The sequence below is a fragment of the Nicotiana sylvestris genome, chromosome 4 (assembly GCF_000393655.2).
Source record: "Nicotiana sylvestris chromosome 4, ASM39365v2, whole genome shotgun sequence".
Taxonomy (NCBI): Eukaryota; Viridiplantae; Streptophyta; class Magnoliopsida; order Solanales; family Solanaceae; genus Nicotiana; species Nicotiana sylvestris.
In genome coordinates, this window is record NC_091060.1 from 504,465 (window position 1) to 529,361 (window position 24,897).

The window sequence follows — 24,897 nt, forward strand, 5'->3', positions numbered from 1 at the left end:
TGGCTGTATATGAGGATATCATCAAAGAAAACTAGGATAAACTTTCTGAGGAATTTGTGAAAAATCTGATTCATCAAGCTTTGAAAGGTAGAAGGGGCATTGGTTAAACCAAAAGGCATAACTAGGAATTCATAGTGGCCATGGTGAGTCCTAAAGGCAGTCTTAGGTATGTCTGGTTCAAACATCCTAATCTGGTGGTAGCCAGCCCTTAGATCTAGCTTAGAGAAGTACTTAGCACCATGTAATTCATCCAGCAGCTCTTCAATTACAGGTATTGGGAATTTGTCCTTGACTGTGTAGCTGTTTAACTCCCTATAATCCACACATAAATGCCAGGATCCATCCTTCTTCTTAACCATCACAATAGGGGATGAATAAGGACTAGTACTGTTCCTTATGATCCCAGAATCTAACATCTCGTTCACCATTTTTTCAATTTCATTTTTTTGCACATTAGGATATTTATAAGGTCTGATATTGATAGGAGAAGTACCTTCTTTTAGGATGATCTTATGGTCATGCAGTCTAGGAGGAGGAAGTTGTTTTGGTTCCTCAAAGAGATCACTGTACTGCTGCAATATAGCTTGTAACTCTCCATTCCTACTAGGCTCCTGGGGCAAGCTTTCCACTGCCAACAGGCTAATTTCCACATCTTGCTGCTGGTGCTCCATGAACAAACCTACAGATATCATGCATAACTCTGCAGGTTTGGCCAATAACTTGTCTATGCTGCCTTGCTGAATCAACTTGGTAGCTGGGGGTTGTATTCCCCTTAATGACACCTTGTGCCCCATAATGTTGAACTCCATTCTAAGTTTTTTGAAGTTCCACATGATATCCCCCAATGTAATTAACCACTGAATACCCAAAACCATGCTGCACCCTCCAATTGGTAATACCAACATATCTGAATCAAAGGACACACCCTGCATCTTCCACATCAGCTTCTTACATATGTTGTTGCTTTTCACCTTCTTCCCATTAGCTACAGACACATCAAAAGGACCTATAGCTGTCAATACACAACCCAATTTCTTGGCAGTATTAAGGTCCAAAAAATTGTGAGTGCTGCCAGTGTCAATTAGGACCTGCACAACCTTGCCCTTGACACCCTAATAGTCCTAAAATCATGCAGGCCATTCATAGTATGAACTGACACATGAGGCAAAATGGACCCCTCATCATCAGTTTCCCACTCTTGACTAATCATACTCAATAATTCTGCTGAATCCAGCATCACATCTTGCTCTATCTCCACTCCTTCTAAGTCCTCTTCCACTTCCATAGAAAACAGTTGTCTCCTATTTTTACACACATGACCAAAACTGTATTTCTCATCACAGTTATAACAAAGGCCTTTACTTCTTCTTTCCTCCATTTCAGCAGGGGTTAGTCTTTTGGCATTTCTATAGGTAGGTTTAGAAGGTAAGGTTTTGGAGTTGGAAGGTTTATTTGAGGGTTGACTAAATCTGGGAGTTATCTGAATATTGGTTTGCGAAGGTTGGGGATTAACAGACGAAAATCTGGGTGTATTCTTGGTTGAAAATGAAGGATTTGAGAGAATCATGAAGACTTGTTTCTGGACTATCAATGTCTGCTCCTGAATCCTAGCTAAACTAATGGCTTTAGCTAGAGATCTAGGTGCTAACATCTTACCAGGTAAGCCAATTTCTGGTTTCAAACCCCTAATGAAACAGCTAACAACATATTCTTCTGATAATTCCACCCTAGTTAACAGTTCGTCAAACAAATCAACATAGTCTTGGACTGAACTTACCTGTCTTAGATCTTTAAGATGTCCCATGGGATCATCAAATAGCTCAGAACCAAATCGAGCATACAAGCGAGCTACATACTCACCCCACCTTGGCCAATCCCTAGTCACCTTGTGCTTCATATAGGATTGATGCCATTGTAGAGCCCTTCCTTCCAGCTTGCACGAAACTGCTCTCACTTTAGAATCTTCAGGTATCTCTTCATATGCGAAAATCTGTTCGCATTTGTATAACCAATCTTTCAACCCTACACCATCAAAAACAGGAAATTCTGTATGATAATCACGATTGGGAGGTTGATGGCCTCCAGGACGAGGGCCTACCACCTCTGGCCTTTCATTCTCTACAGGGAACTCATGATTTTGGACTCCAGTCGTAGCCAAATTTCCCACCAGCAACTTCCTAATTTCATCCATAGCCTGAGCCACCCTATTGTCGACTGATTTCTGCAATTCCGCCACTGACGATGTAACTGACTCTATCGATCCCTTGAGACTATTGACTTCTTTCCTTAATTCGTGCATTCGAGTGTTGTGATCGCCCATTTTCACAGCTCCAAGGAACGAATGCTCTGATACCAATGATAGGAACTCAACTGAATTCGGGCTAAGAAACGAAGGAGAAGCTCACCTAAAGGGCAAATATGGAGAATTGCCCTTGAACAGTGTGCTCGATTAGAACTCAACAATGGAGTTCTGAGTAATTGAAGAGAGAGAGATTTGAAGAATATAGAATTCTTATTCAAACATTACATGAGAGATTACAGAATTGGGGAAAATTCAATCTATATAGGAGGGCAGGAAAGTTAGTTGTAACTAACTTTAGGAACTTCCCTTCCTTCAGCTGCCTAGCGCGTGCAACTCACGTGAGTTTCTAACAACTTTTTAACAAACTCCTAACTGATTTAGCTAATGGGGTATTTAGCTAATAGGATCGTATCATGTTGTTAAGAGTCTGTCAAGAGGTTTGTTTGTCAATAGACAATGTAGAGAACTTTTAGTGTTAGAGAACCTAAAATTATTGAATATTGAATGATATGAGTCCAAATAGATCAGTGGATAGTCAGTAATGTATGTGGTGTGTGTGTATATGTATTGCTTGCCAAAAAGTCACTTCAATTCACAAGTTTGTTATTGATTAACATTTAACACATGGCACAACTATGCCTCAATCCAGAATAAGTTGGGGTCGGCTATATAAATCCTTACCAACGTTGTATCTTCTATAGTGTTCTTTGACCGATTATTTGCCACCTGCTCTCCTGTGTGCATCTACTGCTGTTCTTATTAGTTAGTAATTGACAAAAGCTGAAAGAATAAGAACTTAAAATTTTATAAATACTATAAAGGTACAAAAGAATTTGAGATTAGTGGATCTGAATTACAGCATCAAGCAGTAATTATTGGAAGAATGGAGAATAAATTGGATAGGTGGCCGGGACGATGCAAATTGTGCTTCTACAACAGAAACCACCATTCATATGTAGATATCAACACTTCATCTGAGTAAATTTGAGAAGAGAGCATTTTAATTACAACATCAATTAGATTATTATTTATTGGAAAATATAAAGCAGTACAAGTGAGATAGGATAAAACAAGAAAGCTAGGAGACATGCCCAAAGTGGATAAGTGGTGCGGATGAATGCAAAATGGCCAGTTACAGCACAGACTACCGTAGCTATCAACAATTAAGCTGAATACTTCCATGCTAAGTCCTTTGCATACAATACAGTTAACACGGTTGACATGCCCATTATGTTTTTCAAGATCACTCCCACATAGATCTGCTTTTGAAGCAATTTAAAGAATAGAGTCGTCAAGACAAAATTATCAATAAAAAAGGTAAGTATTCTGCAGGAGTATTCATGAGAAAATAAAGATAAGAAAGAATCTACAGAACGTAGTATTTCTGTAGGCATATTTGAGATAGAGGAAAAGAGATGTAGATCTGGGAAAATGTCAAAGAAGCAGCTGTGGAACTCTGCTGGCTTGTTGAAGATAATAATGTTATTGCTGTTATTGCATTGATAGCCAGAGGTACTATGACAAATGACAGAAAGAAAGAAGGCACCCGATTGCACTAGCCAGTCGTATAATATTAATGGATCTGCACACAATGTTAATATAGCAATACCCAAAATCATTTGCAGCACAGATTTGCAGAATGCCCATTTTAACACCAAAGATTTGCAGAATGCCCATTTGATCTTGAGACCTGAGACTACCTGGAGCCAAATAAGAATTTGCCTCAAATATGAGAGCTGAGAAGCATATGTATCACATAAAACCAGAGTGTCATCTGCAAATAAAAGATGAGTGACCCGTAGGTCACAATGCTCGCTGAACGAGCCGGTGAAGCCCCTTAAGAGACCCCCTGAAGCCTTAAAATGCGATGGTGTTGGTTGAATTACTAAGTTGCATTTTGTCACCAGTTACTAGATCTAGGACTTCTTTTCATATGGATTACTTTAAGAGTTCAACCTGATGATAACTGAATTAGATGAAACCTTGCTGGAGCTGCATTTGATTCTTGTATTTACCTTATAATGGAGAGGACTCACATGGACATTGTAACATTGTATTTATGACCACCAAATTATTTGGAGTTCCTTTTATGTTTCTGGTCTTAATTTTGCTATGACAGGGTAGGAACTTAAGTCATTTACGTTGCAGATACCAAGACGATTGGCTTATGATGGACCTAGTTCTCTTCAGCTCTGGGAAAAGGCACCTTTTGAGCCTTATGCAATACCCAAACATGTAAGTTTATGATAGATAACACAAGTATTAAGTTCTTAATATCTTTAAGCAGTTCTTTTGCATTTCTCCTTAACTACTATTTTTCCACCATTTTTTCCAAAAATTTTCAGATGTCATATTACGTTGTCTGTCCAGACATCAATGCTCTAACAACAGCTGCAACTGATTTTTTCCAACAGCTTGGAACTGGTTAGTGTACTTAAATGTCTTGCTGATCTGAAGATAACATATTGTGTTCCATCTGTGCTACAGAAAATAATACACTGGTTGCTTTGGTTGTAGGAAGGTTAAGATTCAGGTATCTGAAAAGTGTAAATACACATTGATTTCACAAGGTGGCTGGTTCATATTTAATAATCTGCATTTCATAACTCAACCTGCATGTCTCTTCCATTTTGGAGATGTGGATAAGTGACTAATTTGAAATCATTTTTTTTAATTGCACAAAAAGATGAGATCAAGGTTTGAAATCATTTTTTTGGTGAAAATCTGAATACATAGATGATCCTGAGGAAATTCTAGATGTTTTAGGTTCCTTGTAAGAACAAGGTTTTTTGTTTTTTACTATTTTGGGGCTTTGATGTAATATACACACACACACACAAAACACACACACACACACACACACACACACACACAGAGAGAGAAATATGTTACCATTCTCAAATAAAGAAGATGAAATCAAAGTTGGAAAGATTATATTGAAGTAACTAGAAAAAGGAGATCAAATTATTGCGTTCTTCTCATATAAATCCAGCTTCAAAATTGTCCTTGACCTGGATATTTGTAATGTAAATATGGCCACCTCTATGTTTGACGAATGAAATTTTGTCCTTGACTTGGATATTGACTACGCTTCTCTCTTTCAGTTTATGAGATGTGCAAACTGGGAACTCATTCACCTCAATGTATGGGAAATGAGATGGAGATAGATTCTGGGAAGAATGTATCTTCTGTTTTTGTTCTGATTGATTGCCCTCAGTCAATGAAGATAGACAGCAGTAGTGCATCTATGCTGGGATCAATCAGTGATTATTTCCTATCCCTTTCCAATGGCTGGGATTTAGAAAGCTATTTGAAATCTCTCTCAAAAGTTCTCAGGAATTTAAAGCTTGGTTCATGCATGACCATGAATCCAGAAGAAGGAAGTACTGGTCCATGTACAGTAAGTTGTGACTCTCTTTGTTTGTCTTTTTTATTCCTCATCTACTTTTTTCTCTCTATCTCGCTTTTGTTCTCTCTTTCTCTCTTTTCCTCTCTCTTTTCTCTATTGCACTATAAAGTCGAAGATGCATCATTAAAGTGAACTTCGTTGAGTCCATTATGGATTAGCGGAAATAAAGTATCCTTTTGATAGAGTTTAGATGTTAGGACAGTCCCACCCCTTTCTCTTGATATGGGTATGCAAAGCAAAAGGGCAAGAGTAGATTGAGAGAAAAGAGTGATTACGTGGTCGTTAATTGTCACATGTGCTTCATAAGTATTTTGCCTTCTGGATAAGCTAATGCAAAAGGAAAAACTGGAAAGTACTTGTCAATCTAGAACTTTTCTTACTGCCTCTGGTACCTCCACTACGTAGCTATTTATTTTACTATGATCGGTCGTGACAAGAATGTTTATGTTGCTAAAGCTTGGGGTTTGGTAGCTGTCAAGTTGATAGTGAAGGAATGCCTTGCACAATGACCTGGTCTGTTATAATATTGTTACCCCAAGAGTAGTTCTCACTTACCTAAGGTTAGTGAAATGCCCAGTAGTTGGATGGGCAAATATAGCAAGGGAGACTTGTAAATGTTTCGTCTTATGTAGGTGTCAAAATTTACTAGTAAAATGCATCTGCTAAAGGGGATTAGTCAGCTTCAAAGGTGATAAATCTCTAAGGTAGAGCAGCAGACGAAGTGATTGGATTCTAGGCGTAACAGTAGCTCAAAATTCTCTTAATGTGAGAGAAGGATATACTGTGACCAGTTGAAACATTTGAGAAGCTTAATTATTAAGGGCTAAATTTTTGAAAACTGAGATGAAGTAACCTTGGCTAAGGGCTAAATGCTCTTATATTTCTGGTTGCATTTCTGATTCATAATTACTGATTGTTTTCTTTTTTCTTAGTTTCGGATACCCACTTGTTCCATTATTTTGGTCTTTGACTTCCATCTATCCAAAATGCTTCTTTTCAGAAAAGTTGAAATACTCTACCGACACTTTTGAGGAGTCAATGCAATGTAGCTTTGAATGAGAATCTGACATGCTGTTCTGTTGGGTCCAAATGGGGAAGAAATAGATATTTGAGAATTCATATAGCAGACTTAACTAGTTTGGGATTGAGGGTATTTCTTTGTGTTATTTTCTGTTCTACCATTTCCATAGTTATAAAACCCTGGAGTATCGGACTTAAGCGAATGAAAAGATGATACTAGGAAATATCTCATTTAAGCGATAAATTATATGGACAAAGTATTTCACCAGAAACTGATATCTGATTGTATATTTGAATGTTAAATCAGGTGATATACGTGGTTTGCCCTTTCGCTGAGCCTCTTGCGGTCCTACAGACGGTGATTGAATCTTCTATTGCTGCTGGATCAGTAATTCTTTCTTCAGACAAAGAGAGGCGATCTACACTGCAGAATCAAGTCGGGAAGGCCTTAAGTTACTCAGCAGCAGTGGATGAGTCACTCCCAAATGTTTTAACACTTTCAGGGTTTTGTATTCCTAAGTTGGTACTGCAGATTGTCACTGTTGATGCAATTTTTAGGATTACAAATCCTGCTGTCAGTGGGCTTGTCATCCTAAAGGAAATTGCTTTCACAGTTTATTACAAAGCCCGCAGGATATCTCGAGGGTCCTCCAGAGACATGGTTCAGTCATCATCCATGTCTGGTAGATCTCATCCGGTCCTGATGCAAATGACTTCCCCAGTTCCAGGGATGTGGAAGGACTGTGTTGGTCCTCGAAGCATAGGAACTTCCCTTCAGAGAGAGGCTGAACTTGATGCTAGCCTAAGGTCTGGTAGTTGGGACAACTGGCAAATATCAAGAGGGGGAGGTCTCGGATGTGATCCAAACAGAATGGAGGATTTTTCTTTTCAAGATGAAGTTCGTTATTTGTTTGAGCCCCTTTACATTCTCGCTGAACCAGGTTCATTGGATCGTGGACTTTCATTTCCTATGTCTTGTAATCCAATGGCTGAATCTTCAAAGCTTTTGTTAGATGATTGTACAGGTGAAAATTTTATGCAGAGTTCAGCTTCTTCAGGTGGCGGAGACACTGGAACAAACAATCAGTCTGAAACATCTGAACCAGATGGCTTTGGATCTGCACATCAAAAGTCACTTCCAAGCCTGCATTGTTGTTATGGATGGACTGATGATTGGCGCTGGCTGGTGTGTATATGGACAGATTCCAGGGGAGAGTTGCTTGATAATTATATATATCCATTTGGAGGAATAAGTAGTAGGCAGGATACGAAAGGCCTGCAATCTTTGTTTGTGCAAATTCTGTGACAAGGATGCCAGATACTTCAGGCATGTCCTCCTGAGGCTGCCATTGCCAAGCCTAGGGATTTTGTCATTGCACGTATTGGAAGCTTCTTTGAGCTTGAATGCCAGGGTAAACATTCGCTATCAATATTTTGTGCTTATTGTTTACTTTTATTGCATTACGATCCACAACGGTCTTGAATTTTGATGACATTGACTTGCTGGCTCCACCTTTAATTCCAACAGATTTTCAGCTGATCTCATTGTTATTCTTGGTGTGGGATAAGATTATATGACACTTTGAACGTCTTGAAAGAGTGCAGCTTTTGTTGGTTTTATTTTGAGGGACTAGAATGAAGTTTCTGCTTGGGTTACCATTCATCTGTAATGTTGCTGAAGTTGCTAATCTTATTGATGCAATTTTCTGGACGCAGAATGGCAGAAAGCCCTGTATGCAGTTGGGGGATCTGAGGTGAAGAAATGGTCTCTGCAGCTAAGACGATCTGTGCCTGATGGAATGTCGGCAAGTAGTAATGGGACATCCTTGCAGCAACAGGAAATAGGTCTGATTCAGGAAAAAGCACTTCCTTCCTCCCCTAGTCCATTGTACAGTCCTCACTCAAAGGCTTCCTCTTTCATGAAAGGTGGCTTGGAGCAACCATCCACAAGGAAGCAGTTAATTGGTGGACAGGGTATGGTGGACAACTCGAGGGGTTTACTTCAATGGGTGCAAAGCATTAGTTTTGTCTCTGTTTCAATTGATCATTCCTTACAGCTTATGTTGCAAGCAGATTTAATGAGTCACGGTAGGTGTCGTCTTTTCCCTTCTTTTTGTTTCTTTGATTCCCTTTTTATCTGATTGATTTGACTCTCCTTGCCTTTCTTCTGGAATCTCTTATACTATCTACCAATGAACTGTAAAGGAGATGTTATTTCTGAAAACTTAACCAATCAGAGATAAAATGAACTAGGGGCCACTTGTAAGCATAATGTTCTTTGCAGATAACACTCCAAGGGAATTGCTTCTCTAGTTGGAGGTGTGAAATTATTCTTTGAGAAACTCTAGGGAGGAATAGCCTAATGCTGAGGAATTGTGGTTGAGATACGAGTACCAAGGGAGTAAAGTGGGATTCAGCACGCGCTGGGCTTATGTGTTGCAGTTTTTTTTGTGTGTGTTGGGTTGGGGAGGGGGGGGGTGGGTTGGTGTTTACCATATGGACGAATATTCTTTGAGAAATATTCTCTGGATTTATCATCAGTTCACATTTTTATGCCTAGTTATTTCTGTTTCATACTTGTGTATGGTTGTATATGAACAAGAAAATTTTGCAGGGACGAGTCAAAGTAGTGGCATTCTGAGTCAGCCAGGTTATCTTGAAGGTTATACTCCAGTGAAGTCCCTTGGTTCTACATCCACCTCCTATATTCTAATCCCATCACCCAGTATGCGGTTCCTACCTCCTGTCAGTCTTCAGCTTCGCACTTGCCTAACTGCTGAATCACCACCACTCGCCCATCTTCTCCACAGCAAGGGCTGTGCTATCCCTCTTTCAACAGGTTTTGTGGTTTCAAAAGCAGTACCTACAATGAGGAGAGATGCGAGGAGCATCTCAAAAGAAGAATGGCCCTCAGTTCTATCTGTCAACCTCGTTGATTACTATGGTGGCAGCAACATCATCCAAGAAAAGTTTTTGAAGGGTGTTGGTAAGGTTGGGGGAATGGGAACAGGCTCGGAAACATGAGACGTTGAAATAGAGACTGACTTGATTCTTGAGAACATAGCTGCAGAACTCCATGCTTTATCGTGGATGACTGTAAGTCCGGCATACTTGGAGAGAAGATCTGCTTTGCCTTTTCATTGTGACACGGTATTAAGGCTTCGAAGGCTGCTTCATTTTGCTGATAAGGAAGATTCTCGGCAACCTGAGAAATCACAAGTTTAGGGTATGTAAAAATTGCACTATGCGCACAAAACTTGTTGAAGCCGTCCATCATGTACGCAGCTTATATGTTTATTTCACTTTAGAAATGACTGCAAACGCGAAGTGCATATAGTACTAGCTTACTTGTTAGAAGACAATTCTTTTCGAAGAGTGTAACCTTAGGAGAAGTTAGTAGTTGTAGGATAGTAGATTGTTAATTTTTGTACATAATGTTGTGTATACTTTCACAGCGATTCGAAGAGAGTTGAGTACACAATTCTTTTGCCTTCAAAATTCGTTTCAAGGTCGAGTTCTCATTATCTTTACAACATTCTAAGGCACTTTATGACGGGATACTTTACTTGACTGCAATCTTGTGAGTGTAGTTTATTGATTTTTTTCCTATTTGATAGCGCTTTTCTGAATGAGAAATCGGATCTTAAACCAAGTATTGGTGCTTCATTCAAAATTCAGATGTTGTATTTGAATTTTTATGAAGGAATTGTTATGAGGGAATTACTTACATTATGAAGGAATTGTTATGAGGGAATTACTTACATTAAGGATATTTTTGTTTTTTAGTACTTTATTCTATGTATTGCTAATATGTATTTCTATTTCACATTCTATGTTGTATAAACTAATATATAGATTCGCTCATAAGTTAACGAGGGTATCATTTATACCGTCAACCATATGCTACATAGGATTATGCGCGATATTATCTTATGCAGGAGTTTATGTTGATATTATTTTTCCAATCATTCCGATCAATGGATCTTTAAAAACCGACTAAATCGATCGAATCGTACCGAACTAATTATTAGATTTATTTTAATAAAATCGTTTGCTTTTATATAAACTTGTAATCGTACCGAATAATAGGCTAGGTATCTAATTTTACAAAAATAAATCGAAAAAATATCGTACCGTACAGAATAAATTTATATATAAAAATATATTTTATATACTAAGTTTAAAACTAACAAAACATTAAGTTTTTTTCTTGGGTCTTGGGATTATGGAAATGACGACAAGTGACCAAATAATTAATATCCAAAGAGTGTTTTGGTACGAAGGAAAACATTTCCTTATGAACTCATTTTCCTTATCAAGAGAAAGGAAAACATTTTCCAAAACTTTTTCTCAACCTTCCGCACTCTCACCACCCCACCCTACCCCCTCTCCAAAAATATTTTTTTTTTCTTTCCAAATTTCAGTTTTTCCGTTACCACCCACCCTACTACCCCTCCAACCCCCACCCCTCCTTCGCACCCCGAAATTTTTTTTTGCCTTAATTTTTTTTTTTTTTTGCAATTTCAAATTTCTGTTTTTTCATTTTTCTGCACCACCCACCACCCAATACAACCCCCTCCTCCCCCCCCCCCCTCACCCACACAAAAAAATTATTTTTTAATTTTTTTTGTAATTTAAATTTCTGTTTTTTTATTTTCCCCCCCCCCATCCCCCTCCCCCCCCCCACTCGAAAAAAAATTTAAAATATTTTTCAGTTTTAATTTTTTTATTTATCAGTTTAAAGGCTCAAAAATTTACAAGTTCCAAAATTATGATTTCGGAGGTTTATGTGTTTGGAAGTTTACGGGTTTAGAAATTATAAAGTTTACGGGTTTGAAATTCCGCGGTTTTGAAAGTTTAGCGGTTCGAAAGTGTATGAAATTTATGGGTTCGGAAGGTTGTTGGTTTGAAAGTTTATGACTTCATGTTTATTATATCTAAATTATTTATGAATACTCTTGAGAAATCATTTTCTTTAATTTGCGTACCAAACACCGAAAATGAATAAGATTACTACTTGTTTTCCAAGAAAATATTTTCTTGGAAAACATTTTCTACGGGAAACATTTTCCGTTATACCAAACACACCCAAAGTCTCAACTTCCAAACCTATTCTACTACTCATATCGAAACTAAATTAGTTCTAACATCTTGAGTAGCAAGCCACTAAGTATTCCAACGATCTTCAGTAGCAAGTCATAAGGTAGTAGATATCTTTCCTCTCGTATGATTTCGATTTGTTATACTAATCTTTTAATAAGTTCTATTCTTGAGTCCCAAATAGATTAATATCTTTTCACTCGTATGATTTATATTTCTCTTGTCTTTACTTAATCTGTTTTACGCAACTATAGTGAGGTCGAGGGTCAATGGGAAACAACCTCTCTGCCCTTGCAGGATTGGGGTAAGGCTGCGTACATCTTACCCTTTCCAGACCCCACTTATGAGAAATTACTGGACTTGTTGTTGTTGTACTATAAAATAGTGAGATGAGTCTCTATTCTGGACATCTGTCACGTTCTTTTGATCATCACTTTTAAAATAGTCAAAATGCCTAAAGAATTTTGCCAAAGTTTTATGCAAGTACACATTATCGCGTTCTAACTTCGACTAGTGACTCTTGCATGATATTTTAAAAAAAATGCCGAAAAATTAACCAAACTATACCGATACCAAAGAGAAATCGAGATGATTGAGACGGTTGCGAAAAATATAATTTTGTTTATACAAAATGGAATAACTAAAAATTTGGTATGATACAAATTTTATAAAATAATTGGCCGAACCAAACCATTGACACCGCTAATTCCAGCTAAACGACCTCGAGTGTAGTGCTGGAAATGAAATATATGTTTTGTTTACTTTTAAGAAAATGTTGAGTATATGTTTGAGGTATTTTAGTTATTTTAATTCGTATATTACTAATTCTCATATTTATTTTCTCACATTTTATCCCACAAAATTATAAACATTCTCCATAACTAATGCATATAGCCCTTTTTGTCCAAATGAAGTGACACCTTTATTTTTTTAATCAGTCCCGAAAAGAATATAACCTTCTATATTTAGTAACCATTAACTTTAAAATATGATGATTTATAGCTAGAGAATTGTTATTGTTTGTTTTAGACCAAGAATTTTAAAAGTAATTTTTTCAGGCACAAAAAAAGACAGCCAAACAGTATATTGTACACTAAATACTACACTCCGAATCCTGGATTTCATGCAAGTGTTATAATATGAGCTCACTTATAAGCTAGATTATGTTTTGCATTAGCCAATTGATCTTATAATCTCCAATATCCCAAGGTTGGAGATGCTGAAACAGTTTGTAGCTCCAGTAAAGCTCAAACATTGTTTTAATTTCTGCAAGTCAGCTATTAAGCTTCAAACTGAACTTCATTTTCAACTAAAGAATTATTCTTTACTTCCCAGAGTAGATTACACATGTAACCAAGATGTTGTTAGGTCAAATAGGATTATTTCCAAGCTAAGCAAAGAAGGTCAGATTGAGGAAGCAAGGAAGCTGTTTGATAAAATGCCTGAACCAGATGTGGTATCATGGACAGCGATGATTTCGGGTTATATAATATGTGGGAAGATTGATAAAGCGAGGGAGTTGTTTGATAGGACTGATGCAAAGAGAGATGTTGTTACTTGGACAGCTATGCTGGCTGCGTATGCGAGGACGAATAGGATTCTTGAGGCTGAGTTGCTTTTCAACGAAATGCCCGAGAAGAATGTTGTTTCTTGGAATAGTATGATTGATGGGTATGTGAGAAATGGTGGGATTGATAAGGGGTTGGAATTGTTTAGGAAAATGAAGGAGAGGAATGTGGTTTCCTGGAACATGGTTATAGCAGGATTGGCTCGGAATGGGCGAATGCATGAGGCAAGGTTGCTTTTTGATCAGATGCCTGAGAAGAATGTGGTGTCTTGGACTACAATGATATCAGGGTTGTCAAGAAATGGGAAAGTCGATGAGGCTAGAGTACTTTTTGATTGGATGCCTGAGCGGAATGTGGTTTCTTGGAATGCAATGATTACTGGGTATATGCAGAACTCGAGACTTAATGAAGCGCTTGAATTGTTTGAGATGATGCCAGAAAAGACTGTGTCTTCCTGGAATACAATTATCATGGGCTTCATTCAAAACGGGGAACTAAGCGGAGCTAGAATATTGTTTGATAAAATGAGGCAAAGAGATGTGGTTTCTTGGACAACGATGATTAACGGGCATGTGCTAGAGGGGAAAAGTGAAGAAGCGCTAAGAAATTTCTGTGACATGCAAATGGATGGTGGAGTGAAACCAAATGAAGGGACTTTTGTGAGTGTTTTGGGTGCTTGCAGTGACTTAGCTGGTCTTAGTGAAGGAATGCAAATTCACCAAGTAATTAGCAAAACTATTTATCAGGAGAACGAAATGGTCATATCAGCACTTATAAACATGTATTCAAAATGTGGAGATGTAGCAACTGCAAGGAAAATATTTGATGATGACTTGAGAGGCCAGAGAGATCTTATATCTTGGAACGTCATGATTGCAGCTTATTCTCACCATGGATGTGGAAGAGAGGCAATCAATTTGTTCAATGAAATGCTGCAAATGGAATTCAAACCAAATGATGTGACCTACGTGGGATTGCTTGCTGCCTGCAGCCACACAGGTTTGGTGGAGGAAGGGTTAAAATACTTTGATGAGCTCTCTAGGGACGATTCCATAAAGTTGAGAGAAGACCATTATACATGCCTTGTAGATCTCTGCGGTCGAGCAGGAAGACTTAAAGAGGCCTTGGAAGTTATTGAACGGCTTCCAAGTACAGAATCAGCGTTCATTTGGGGAGTACTTCTTGCGGGGTGTAATGTTCATGGAGATTCAGAAACAGGAAAATTGGCCGCAATGAAAGTATTAGGGATTGACACAAAAAGTTCTGGAACCTATTTGTCGTTATTGAAATTGTCCGCTTCGAATGGAAAGTGGAAAGAAGCTGCAAAGCTGAGGACACAAATGAAGGACAGAGGATTGAAGAAGCAACCAGGTTGTAGCTGGATAGAAGTTGGGAACAGAGTTCATGTATTTTTAGTAGGCGATGAATCTCATTATGAAACCGAGGTTATTCACTCATTACTTAGAAACCTTCATTTGAAAATGAAAAGGACAGGTTGTGCACCAACAGATAATTTTGCAATGGAAGAAGATTATCTTATTATCTAATTGATTCGTCAAATCAATTGATTCGTCATGGTAGAGAAGGAAAACAGTGCACGGACAAGAAAGGAATAGCCGGAATAGAATGAAGGAATGATTCAATCTTCGGTCATTTCAGAACCGACGCCTCCTTTTTTGCCTTTTATCTATACTTCCCATCCCAACAAATTAAGGAACAAGCAACTGCTTTCACGCGAAAAAGTCTTTTTGCTGGGTGTCAAGTTGGTTGCTTTTAGATTTGATTACCTAATGACATTCACATTTCACCACTTTTTTTTTTTTTTTGGCAATCCGCTAGGCAAACGCCTAGGGTTAGTTTTTCATTAATAAAAGAAAAAAAAAAGAAAAAAATACAACAATTCGGAAAAGTACAAATAAGGGGGACAATAGCACCGGTATTGTTAACCATATGCCTTGGCTATATAATCACTCCTTTGCGCCTCACATTGCCTTATGATGGCAGCCTCATGTAGAGGATTCATGGTGTAGCTGCCGGCAAAGTCTCACGAGGGCATATAATCTCATAGTCGTGTGAATATTTTTCCAAAGGCATAGGACCAAGGCAACTCAAACCGGGCTAAACCTTACCTTACTAATCCTATTGAGGCTTTAAATAGCCTCACCTACTAACATGCATGTAAAAAATAAGAACTGGAAAGTACCAAATATTCAATGATCATCACAGAGTTTATAACATACTCTGTGATGATATTACAAATGAGAATACTAATATAATGGTAGAATAAAATGATGAAGGAATTAAAATGTTGTCCCTTCTTGTCCGAACTTGTAATTTCTTCAATTTGTAACTCTTTTTCATCACAATCCCAATTGTTCAAGATGTATTCAAAATTCATGATTTCTTTTTTGAACGATTGGACTTTGTAGATATAGTTGGGGCGACCTTCTTTTGTTTGGCAACTCTCATTGGAGGTCGCCTAACATTTAAAAAATCACTAACCTTGTCGTCCCAACTAAATTTCCTTGTATGAGTCCTCTTACCTTTGTCGCTATGCATTGGTGATAGATCCCCTTTTCTTGCTGCCTCTGCTCTACAGTGTTGTAACATTGCTTCTTCCTCTCCGTCTTCATACAAGTCTCTCTCCAGGTGCACAGGTTGTTGAACATTTTGGTCGATAACAATTGTCTCCAATGCAGATTGACCTTGTGTATTTGTCGCCATTGCCTTGCTTTGATGTTGTTCTATTTTTTGCAATTTGTTCCTGCTCATACTCAACACTCCGATGCTAGAAGCAGTAGGATTTACAGGATTTAATGGATTAGAACTCACCATTGCATCCAAGAGTCTTCTTTCCTCCTCTGAAATATCTGGGATGGTTGTAACAATTTGATTCTGTCCAGAATTTGTTGTTGTGACTTCTCGATCACGTAGATGAGTAGCAGCAGTATGAGTAACATTTGAAGTGTTGGGAATAACTTGTTGCTGCTGCACAGTAGTTGTAGGTGTTCCAGCTACTGCATTTTGAATAGCTGGAGATGACGGACTTCTGGGAATGAAAGCAGGAGCATTGGAGTTCAAATTGCTCATTGGACTGGCTGCTGGCATTCTTTCAGATTTTACCATCGCTAAGGAATCAATCTCCTCACCTGCACTATCATGATTAGCCTCACGCTCAGCTTCTTCTGATGAATAACCAGCAAAACCATCTCCCCAATCCTCTTCATCATCATCATCATCCCGTTGATCTAGCCAAAGTTTGGACTTGATAGCCATCAACCTCAAATTTCCTTGTGTAACTTCATTGTTATTCCCTGTTGATAACATAAGTAGCCCAGTTTCACCTTCAACCCCTCCACAAGATTCCATTGACTGCGAAGGAACCTCAAAAATAGATTTGTTTAAGGTGACCAAAGGTTGTCTGACCATGGGATTGTTCATCATCATTTCTTTTTTAACATTTTTAATGATTTGTTCAACCTGTGGATTGGAGAAGTGCAATGTAGGTGCATTGGAGCTGTGTACCTCTGCATTTTGCGCATCAACAGGAACATTGTCCTTCGAAGTAATGAGTCGTTCACCTGTGTTTTTGAACTTTTGCTGTTGTGTGTTACAGCCTCGAGCTTGTGGCTACCCCAATTTTGGAGTTGTGTTGATCATCATAGCTGCATGGGCATTCTCTACCATTTTATCTAGCTCTGTATTGGAAATGTGCATTGTTGTTGTAGGATCATCAGGTACTTGACTTTGCTCATCTAAGTGATATTTATCTATTGCAGTCCCAAGTCTAGCAGCTAAGTCCTTTGCATTTTTCTGCTGAATTACATTGCATGTAACTCTTGTTTTTCCACCAAATGATTGTGTCTCATCACCCTCATTGACCAATGCATCAAAAGAGTTCGCGACTCCAATGACTGTTGATGGTATAATCTGATTTTGAAGAGCTGGAGTTTGCTTCTTGCTAGGTGATTTACTCACCACTGTCCAATTGTTTTGATTTGATGAAAATTGTTGTTGAGTATTAGGTGCATCAGTCGTGCTTGATGAAAGAAATACCTGCCTTGCATTTGCATTCAGTGTTTGGTGCCCAGTTTTACCATGAAGTTGCTCTGAGTCAGACCTTATAGAATCCCCAGCTATGACAGGAACCTCAACCCCTGCTACTGCTGCATTATTCTAAACAAGATCAGCTGTAGCTTTGTTTGGAGATGGATGTGATCGATGCACCACAGACCAATCTCCAGCTTTTGCATTTTGCACACCCTGAGCATCAGATTTTTGTGCAGCAACTACCTCCAACTGCCCAGCACTTTTAAACTTGGGATCAATTACTGCTGGATCAACAGTATGTTTCAGAACAACAGTAGGTTTCAAAGCTCCACGATCAGTTGTCTCTCCTCCTTTATTAGCTTCATTTTTTTAAATTTCTGCTTGTGTTACTTGTTGATCCTTTTCCTGCCGTTGGCCCTTACAAGATTGCCCAACCTCTTTAACACCAGATCCTCTAACACCAGCAACATTTATACTAGGTGTTTGGACAGCTGCTTCAAGAGCAGCAACTTTAGTATTAGGGACCCTTGTAGAAATTGCAGCAGTAGGTTTTGTTAATTCCGGTAGAAATTGCCCAGGTGCAACACGATTATTCTTGGGATCTTTAACAGCATGTGCATCTACTTGCAACTCCTCAGAAATCCTGTATAAGGCTGCTTCAACTGGAGCTATTACACCACCATTAAATACTACTCCTTCATCAACATTTCCAGCACTAACAACCTGACCAGTCTCCTTCATCAGCATTGTTTCCCTAACCAAATTCACTGCATTGGAAACTCTAGCTAGAGATCGATCAACTGGAATATCGGCATGAAGTGATGCATTAGTTTTTTGCTGCGACTTAGCAATTAAATAATCCCTGGCATCCCCTTGTAATTTTCCCACCTTACTCATCTCCTCAGCCAAAGCCAAAACTTCAGCAGGCATTATACGATCAATATCAACAGTTTCTTCATGACATTGCACGTTCCTTGTTGTATTTTTATTTAATCTGTGACATGTTTTTTCATCATGTCCTTGATGTTTGCAACAGTTACAATACAATGGTAAGTTATCATAAACAAAATCTTGAAAGAATTCAACAATCTTGCCCGTTTGTTTATCCACAAATTGCAAAAACAACTTATCATGTAATTTGTCCATTAAATCAAGAATCACTTTAACTCTTGCAGCACTAGGACGCGACTTAGTCTGGGTAGCTTTGTCTATGGCTATAGGCTTTCCAACAACTGAAGCTATTGACAATAAAGCCTTCATTGCAAAAAGTTCCGTTGGCAGATTAGGCAATGAAATCCAGACCACTGCTTTCGTCGTTTCTTCATTTACCTTAAAATCAAGGGACCATGGAAATATTCGGATTTGATGCTCCTTACCATTGTATTTGAAGTAGTTAACTGACCTCACAAGTGAATTAACGAAGTCTTCATGTTGATCCACCATGATAAGCAATTGTCGAGGTGCGAGTTGACCAATCAAAGATGGTTCTTTGATTCCGAACAGTTTCGGCAGTACATTTCTTAATGCTATTAGTTGGTGTAAACCTTCTTCTTTTGCGAATTCCATCCTTTCCTCCATTGAAAACTTGATTGTTGGGACGCCATGAATAATTTCAATTGGTTTCAACAATTTTTGATTCAAAGTAGCAGCTGCCTTTTGTTGGGACAATTGAGCAGCTGCTGGAGGTGTTGTAGCAATTTTTGATTCAACAATTATGTTGTATGTTATTAGTTTGGTCACTCTTTACAGCTGCTGGAGGTGGTTCGCCCACAGCTAAATGTGTGGGAGATAGATGCACGTTCATAGCTGCTTAACTGCCCATTGTTGTCGGTAAAGAAAAAACGAGAACTGAAGCTTTTGCGCTACAGTACCTACTACGTTTATCTTCAAATCTGTAGTAGATGGCTATGGATTTGAGGATGAAAACGATTGGGGATTGTGCGCAATGAGAAGACGCTTCTTTTGAGACCAATTTGGTGAATTTTCACTACCGGAATATGGAGTTATTGCCGGTCAACTGTTGCGTCGCTACTATTCATCGCAGCTAGAGAGAGAAAGAAGAGAGAAGGAGGAGCGTTCAAAGTTTAGATGATTTATTATGGTATATGTGCATTTTTCACCACTTGTTGCCAATATAATACTACATTTTCCTCTCGAGACGACAAAGAATGATAATGAAGATACCTTTTCTTGCTGAAGATTTTGTCAGTATACTGCAACTGATTTTAGCAACTTTGCTCTTCATATTATAAGTCAATTATATACTGTCGAATCTTTCTATTGTTTAATCAGTCGCCCCTCATGCATGTAAATTAAAGTATAATATATATAAAGTATAACTTGAATGTGGATTTTTCCCCCACATATATAATAAAACAATGAAAGGAAAAGATCTATATATGTGTCTTTGATTTTTAGTGGGCCAAACAAAAAAAAAAGAAGCAGCAATATGTCAGTATTCAGGAGAAATTCAAAAATAGTCAGATTTACAACTGATCATTCAAAAATAGTTCAGTTTCAAAAGTAATCAAAATTTAGCCACTTTTCATGTAAAGATAAAAAAGAGCGAAAATATTGTTCAAAACCCGAAAAATACGCCAGTATATTATACTGGAGTTCAAGTATAAGTATGCTTGAACTCCAACATATTATATTGGAGTTCCAGGATAAGTATGTTGGAACTCCAGCATAATATGATGGAGTTCCAACATAAGTACACTAGAACTCTAGCATAATATACTGGAGTTTCAGCAAGTATAATTGTCCAGTATAATATACTGGAGTTTGGAGCACAAGTGCTCCAGTCTCCAGTATATTAATAATGGAGTCAGCAAAGTATACCGGTCCAGCATAATATGCTGGAGTTCATACACAGGTGCACCGAAATCCAGTATATTATGCTGGACCGGTCTCTGTTGCAGCAAAATAGTGGCTATTTTTCATTGACTTTGTAAACACTGACTATTTTTGAATGACCAGTCCGAAAACTAGCTATACCGTGCTATTTTTACATGAAAAACGGAATACATACTATAATATATCATGTTGTTTATATAAATTGAAAAGACGAATAACTCGAATAAAAATTCAAAATAGTCAAATCGATCAAGTGTGTACCATATTTGGAACGTGTAAATAGCAAATCTCTATGTCGGTGGGGCACCCTCTCTGTTATAATACAGCTCCAGATAAGTACAGTCTAAATTGAAGTTTCAACTTGTGTTAAAATATTTAATCTGATATTATCTGCATGCTACATAATTATTGTACGAGCTTGGACTTTGGGGCTCATGCTTTTGTCCTTCGTTTCGAGAACGCAAATAAGTTCGGTGCACTAAGCTTTCGCTGTGCGCGGGTCCGGATAAGGGTGGACCACAAGAGTCTATTGTATATAGTTTTACCCTACATTTCTGCAAGAGGCTGTTTCCATGGCTTGAACCGGTGACCTCCTGGTCACATGACAACAACTTTATCAGTTACTCCAAGACTCCCTTTTACAAACTTCACTTATTATTACGCAAAAAGAAAAGAAAATTGTTGTGGCTTAGTTGGATAGGACACTTTATTTGACGCAATTCTTGAAATGGTAAAATACACTTAAAAATCAAGCATTTTTTATATTCTCTGAATCAGGTCAACTATTCAGAAGTGTTTCCAAGTTGTCATACAAATACTTTTTCCCCCCAAGTTGCAGAGGTCATAACTTAACTTACTTGACGTCAAAAATTTCATTTAAGGTGTTCAAACTTAAAATAAGTAAAAAAAATCTCCGATAAAGGGTGTTTAATATATCTTATATATCATTAAAATTTAATATTTTACCTATATATATAATATAATTTTCAGACAAAGGGTGGTCAGTTGACCAAACTTAGGGCTATGTACCTTCGCCTAGTCATGACTATATATATATATATATATATATATATATATATATATATATATATATATATATATATATATATATATATATATATATTGTTAGTAGCCCTTCAAAGTTGCATAATTATTAGAGAGAATACACATTTAAATATTGACCAAACTTGTCTATAAATTTGGATATTTTTGCTACTTTAATTTTCTGAAGCAAATAAGAAAGAAGATCATTTGAGAAATGGCAGCAAAGTCCACCTCAGTTCCTCTCCTTACTCCTTACAAAATGGGAAGTTTTGAGCTCTCTCATAGGTACTGTGTATATAGAATATTTCACTTTACATACATTAATTGCTTCTTAGTTTATCTTTTTTTTTTTTCTTTTGCATGATATATAGAACCATTGAGGTTACGGGCGAAACTATGTATGACTAAGGATGGTTAACTGAACACTCTTTGCCGAAAAATTATACTATGTAAAGGATAAAATATTACTTGTTATTGATTAAAATATAAATTTTGAACACCCTTGCATAGCTCACTGGCAAATGGTGTTCAAAACCCCATTTCCTGGCTTTGCCGCTGATTGAGACATATTATTGTATTATGTTATGATATGCAGAGTTGTGATGCCACCAATGACAAGGAACAGATCATACAATAATACTCCACAACCACATGCAATTGAATACTATTCTCAAAGAGCCACTAATGGCGGTTTTCTCATTTCTGAATCAACTAGTGCTTCTGACATCTCCAAAGGGTAAGGAGTTAATTTTCCTCTGCATTTATTTTTCTGCAATATAAGTAAAGCATATTGAAGGGTAACCTTGGAGCAATAGTAATGACCTATAGATTACGGGTTCGAGTCGTGGAAGAAGCCACTAATGGTTGCATTAGAGCAGGCAGTCTACATCACACCCCTAGGGGGTGTCCCTTCCCCGGATCCTGCCTAAATGCGGGATGCTTTGTGCACCGCGCTGCCTTTTTTTTTTTATATTAGTAAAGCATATTATATTGAAATAACATGGATTCAAACGGAACGAAATGCATATTAATGATTCATAAAGCCGACCTGTACTATCTTGAAATTGAGACTTTTGTTATTGTTGTATTTGAAGGTCCCCAAATATGCCTGGAATTTGGACAGAAGATCAAACAGAGGCATGGAAACCCATTGTTGAATCTGTTCATGGCAAAGGTGGTATCTTTTTTTGTCAGCTTTGGCATCCAGGGCGGCTAACTGACTCAAGCCTCAACAATTTCCTTATAGCTTGGAATGCAGGTAATAAATTCGTTAAACTTTGATTATATATACTGCTAGATACTGATAATGTTTTCTGAGACTAATCATTAATTCATTATGGTCTCTTCATATGATCTTAGACAATCCTCGTCTCTTAAGTTAAGTTTAGTTAGGTACAAAATCATTTCTTTAAACATAGTATATATCAGAGCCACACACATTCTTGATATTGAGCTACCTGATCTTGGACTTTTATATTATGTTATCAGTGCTTTAGATGTCCAATCCTAATTGTGCGCTTTACAACCGGAATAAGGAAACTTAGAATTCATCCTACCCGTCGATGAAAAAATGGGATTTGAGAGGAGCTGAAAGCCACTTGACTCTAAGGAGAGGCCACCAGCTTGCCGATCAAAAAGCTTTGTATGGAATGTCCTATTCCTGCTTGAGCTTTCCGATCAACCAATCCCCTATTTCAGGGACATTTGTGTTAGGTAGGCCCAGGGATCACTGATTTGTCGAATGAGCCCATCTCTCTAGCCTATCATGTGTTGGTCGATTCGGCTGGCGGCGGGCGGCTCCCGTGCCTCTCTATGGGGCCCCCTTTTTTTAGATTAGTTTGCTGCTAGGAGTCCCTAGAGTCGAACTAATAATAAATAGAAGTCCCAATAGAAGTTTACTGACCTGGCTCTTCAATTGACGATCTACTGCTTCCTCTTAATAGCAGATGCCCATGCTTTGATTCGAAAGCCCTAACCAATGATGAATCCCCATGTATTCACCATCTGATTTGATATGGGATGTAGTCGCTTTATATAGTGTTAGACAATTAGCTTCAGTTGAGCTTGTTTTTTTGATTGAATTACAACCATGATCCACTCTCTTTAACATATATAATTAGTGGAATATAAAACAATAAATTTTCTTTTACATATATGGTTTTTTTCCTTATAATTACTAATGGTTCTTTACTATGTGTAGTACCTGACGACAGCGAGTACTTCAGACCAACACCAAAGCAACTAAACGCAATTGAACTCCCCTTCATTGTCAATGATTTCAGAATTGCAGCTCGCAATGCCATTAAAGCTGGTGAGTTATCCATTCATTAACAACTTCAGGACATTTGACATTTTAGAGCAAAGATAGACCAAAAGTTAGTTATTGTCCACAATTTTTACTTGATGAATGGTGACTTATTAACATGTTAGTATTCCTCATATTGAAGGATTTGATGGAGTCGAGATCAACTCAGCAAACAGCTACATAATCGATCAATTCTTGAATGATCAATTCAACGACAGAACAGATGAATATGGTGGAAGCATTGAGAACCGTTGTAGACTTGCTCTTGAAATTATAGGAGCAGTTGTGGATGAAATTGGAGCAGATAGAGTTGGTGTAAAACTCTCTCTTTTCTCTGAAGTGTACGGAAAAAAGGACTCGAACCCAGAAGCTCTGGCGACTTATTTGGCTAGTGAACTCACTAAGCTTGGAGTTTTATATCTTCATGTGTTCGAGCCGAGGGAAGAACATCATGATTGCCTCAAATCATTTAGAATGGCTTTTGAGGGGACAGTTATTGCTTCTGGTGGCTACAATAAAACTAAGGGAGATGAAACTATAGCTGAAAGTTATGCAGATTTGGTCTCATTTGGACGTTTGTTTTTGGCGAATCCTGATTTACCGAAGCGTTTTGAAGTGAATGCACCATTGAACAAGCATGATAGGAGCAGTTTCTATAGGAATGATCCAGTTGTAGGTTACACTGATTACCCATCTCTTGAAGTTGTATATTAGGTTATTAACTTTGTGAAAAAAGATGGAGTTTGTGAGAATATAGGTCAATCACTAATGCTTGTGTCAGGGTAGGCGGTTTATACCACATTCCCTGAGTGTGATTCTTTGTGGAATAGTCTGTGTACTTTCTATTTTGGTAAAAGAAGTGATGAGGATTGTACTAGCTACTTGGACGTAGTAAGTATGTGAAACTACAATTATATATATATATATATATATATATATATATATATATATATATATATTATGTATGATAATCGAAGTAATGTATGGTGATCATGTTCTCATGAATTTATACAATAGAGTCCGATCACAACGACCGAATTGATTATGATATATATATGGTGCTTTCCTCCTCCTTGATCACTTTTTTTTTTTCTAATCACGAACTTTAAGTCTTAATTTCTTGAATTCTTTTATTGCTTTGGGCATGGCTTATATATATATATATATATATATATATATATATATATATATATATTAGTGCATCCATTTCATACTGTCAGTCGTGATTACTAAAATAGTTGTT

The 24,897-nt window shown here is 37.6% G+C and overlaps 3 protein-coding genes and 1 pseudogene across 3 annotated transcripts; 3 read left to right on the plus strand and 1 right to left on the minus strand.

Moving 5' to 3' along the window:
• The first annotated feature begins 4,323 nt into the window (after nucleotides 1–4,323).
• LOC104245826 (mediator of RNA polymerase II transcription subunit 13-like) lies at nucleotides 4,324–10,212 on the plus strand (annotated as a pseudogene).
• Nucleotides 10,213–12,842: 2,630 nt separating this feature from the next.
• On the plus strand, nucleotides 12,843–15,149 carry LOC104245824 (pentatricopeptide repeat-containing protein At2g35030, mitochondrial). The gene has a single exon (XM_009801513.2). It carries the CDS (start codon nucleotides 13,048–13,050, stop codon nucleotides 14,944–14,946), a length of 1,899 nt encoding a protein of 632 aa, XP_009799815.1. The 5' UTR covers nucleotides 12,843–13,047; the 3' UTR covers nucleotides 14,947–15,149.
• A 94-nt stretch (nucleotides 15,150–15,243) lies between these two features.
• Nucleotides 15,244–17,436, minus strand: LOC138888961 (uncharacterized). The gene is made up of 2 exons (XM_070171541.1): nucleotides 16,232–17,436; nucleotides 15,244–16,163 (listed from the first exon to the last, which is right to left on the minus strand). Exons 1-2 carry the CDS (start codon nucleotides 16,844–16,846, stop codon nucleotides 16,029–16,031), a joined length of 750 nt encoding a protein of 249 aa, XP_070027642.1. The 5' UTR covers nucleotides 16,847–17,436; the 3' UTR covers nucleotides 15,244–16,028.
• A 4,054-nt stretch (nucleotides 17,437–21,490) lies between these two features.
• LOC104245822 (12-oxophytodienoate reductase-like protein) lies at nucleotides 21,491–24,555 on the plus strand. Its single transcript, XM_009801510.2, has 5 exons — nucleotides 21,491–21,634; nucleotides 21,945–22,085; nucleotides 22,444–22,607; nucleotides 23,550–23,660; nucleotides 23,797–24,555. Exons 1-5 carry the CDS (start codon nucleotides 21,564–21,566, stop codon nucleotides 24,366–24,368), a joined length of 1,059 nt encoding a protein of 352 aa, XP_009799812.1. The 5' UTR covers nucleotides 21,491–21,563; the 3' UTR covers nucleotides 24,369–24,555.
• The last annotated feature ends 342 nt before the right edge of the window (nucleotides 24,556–24,897 follow it).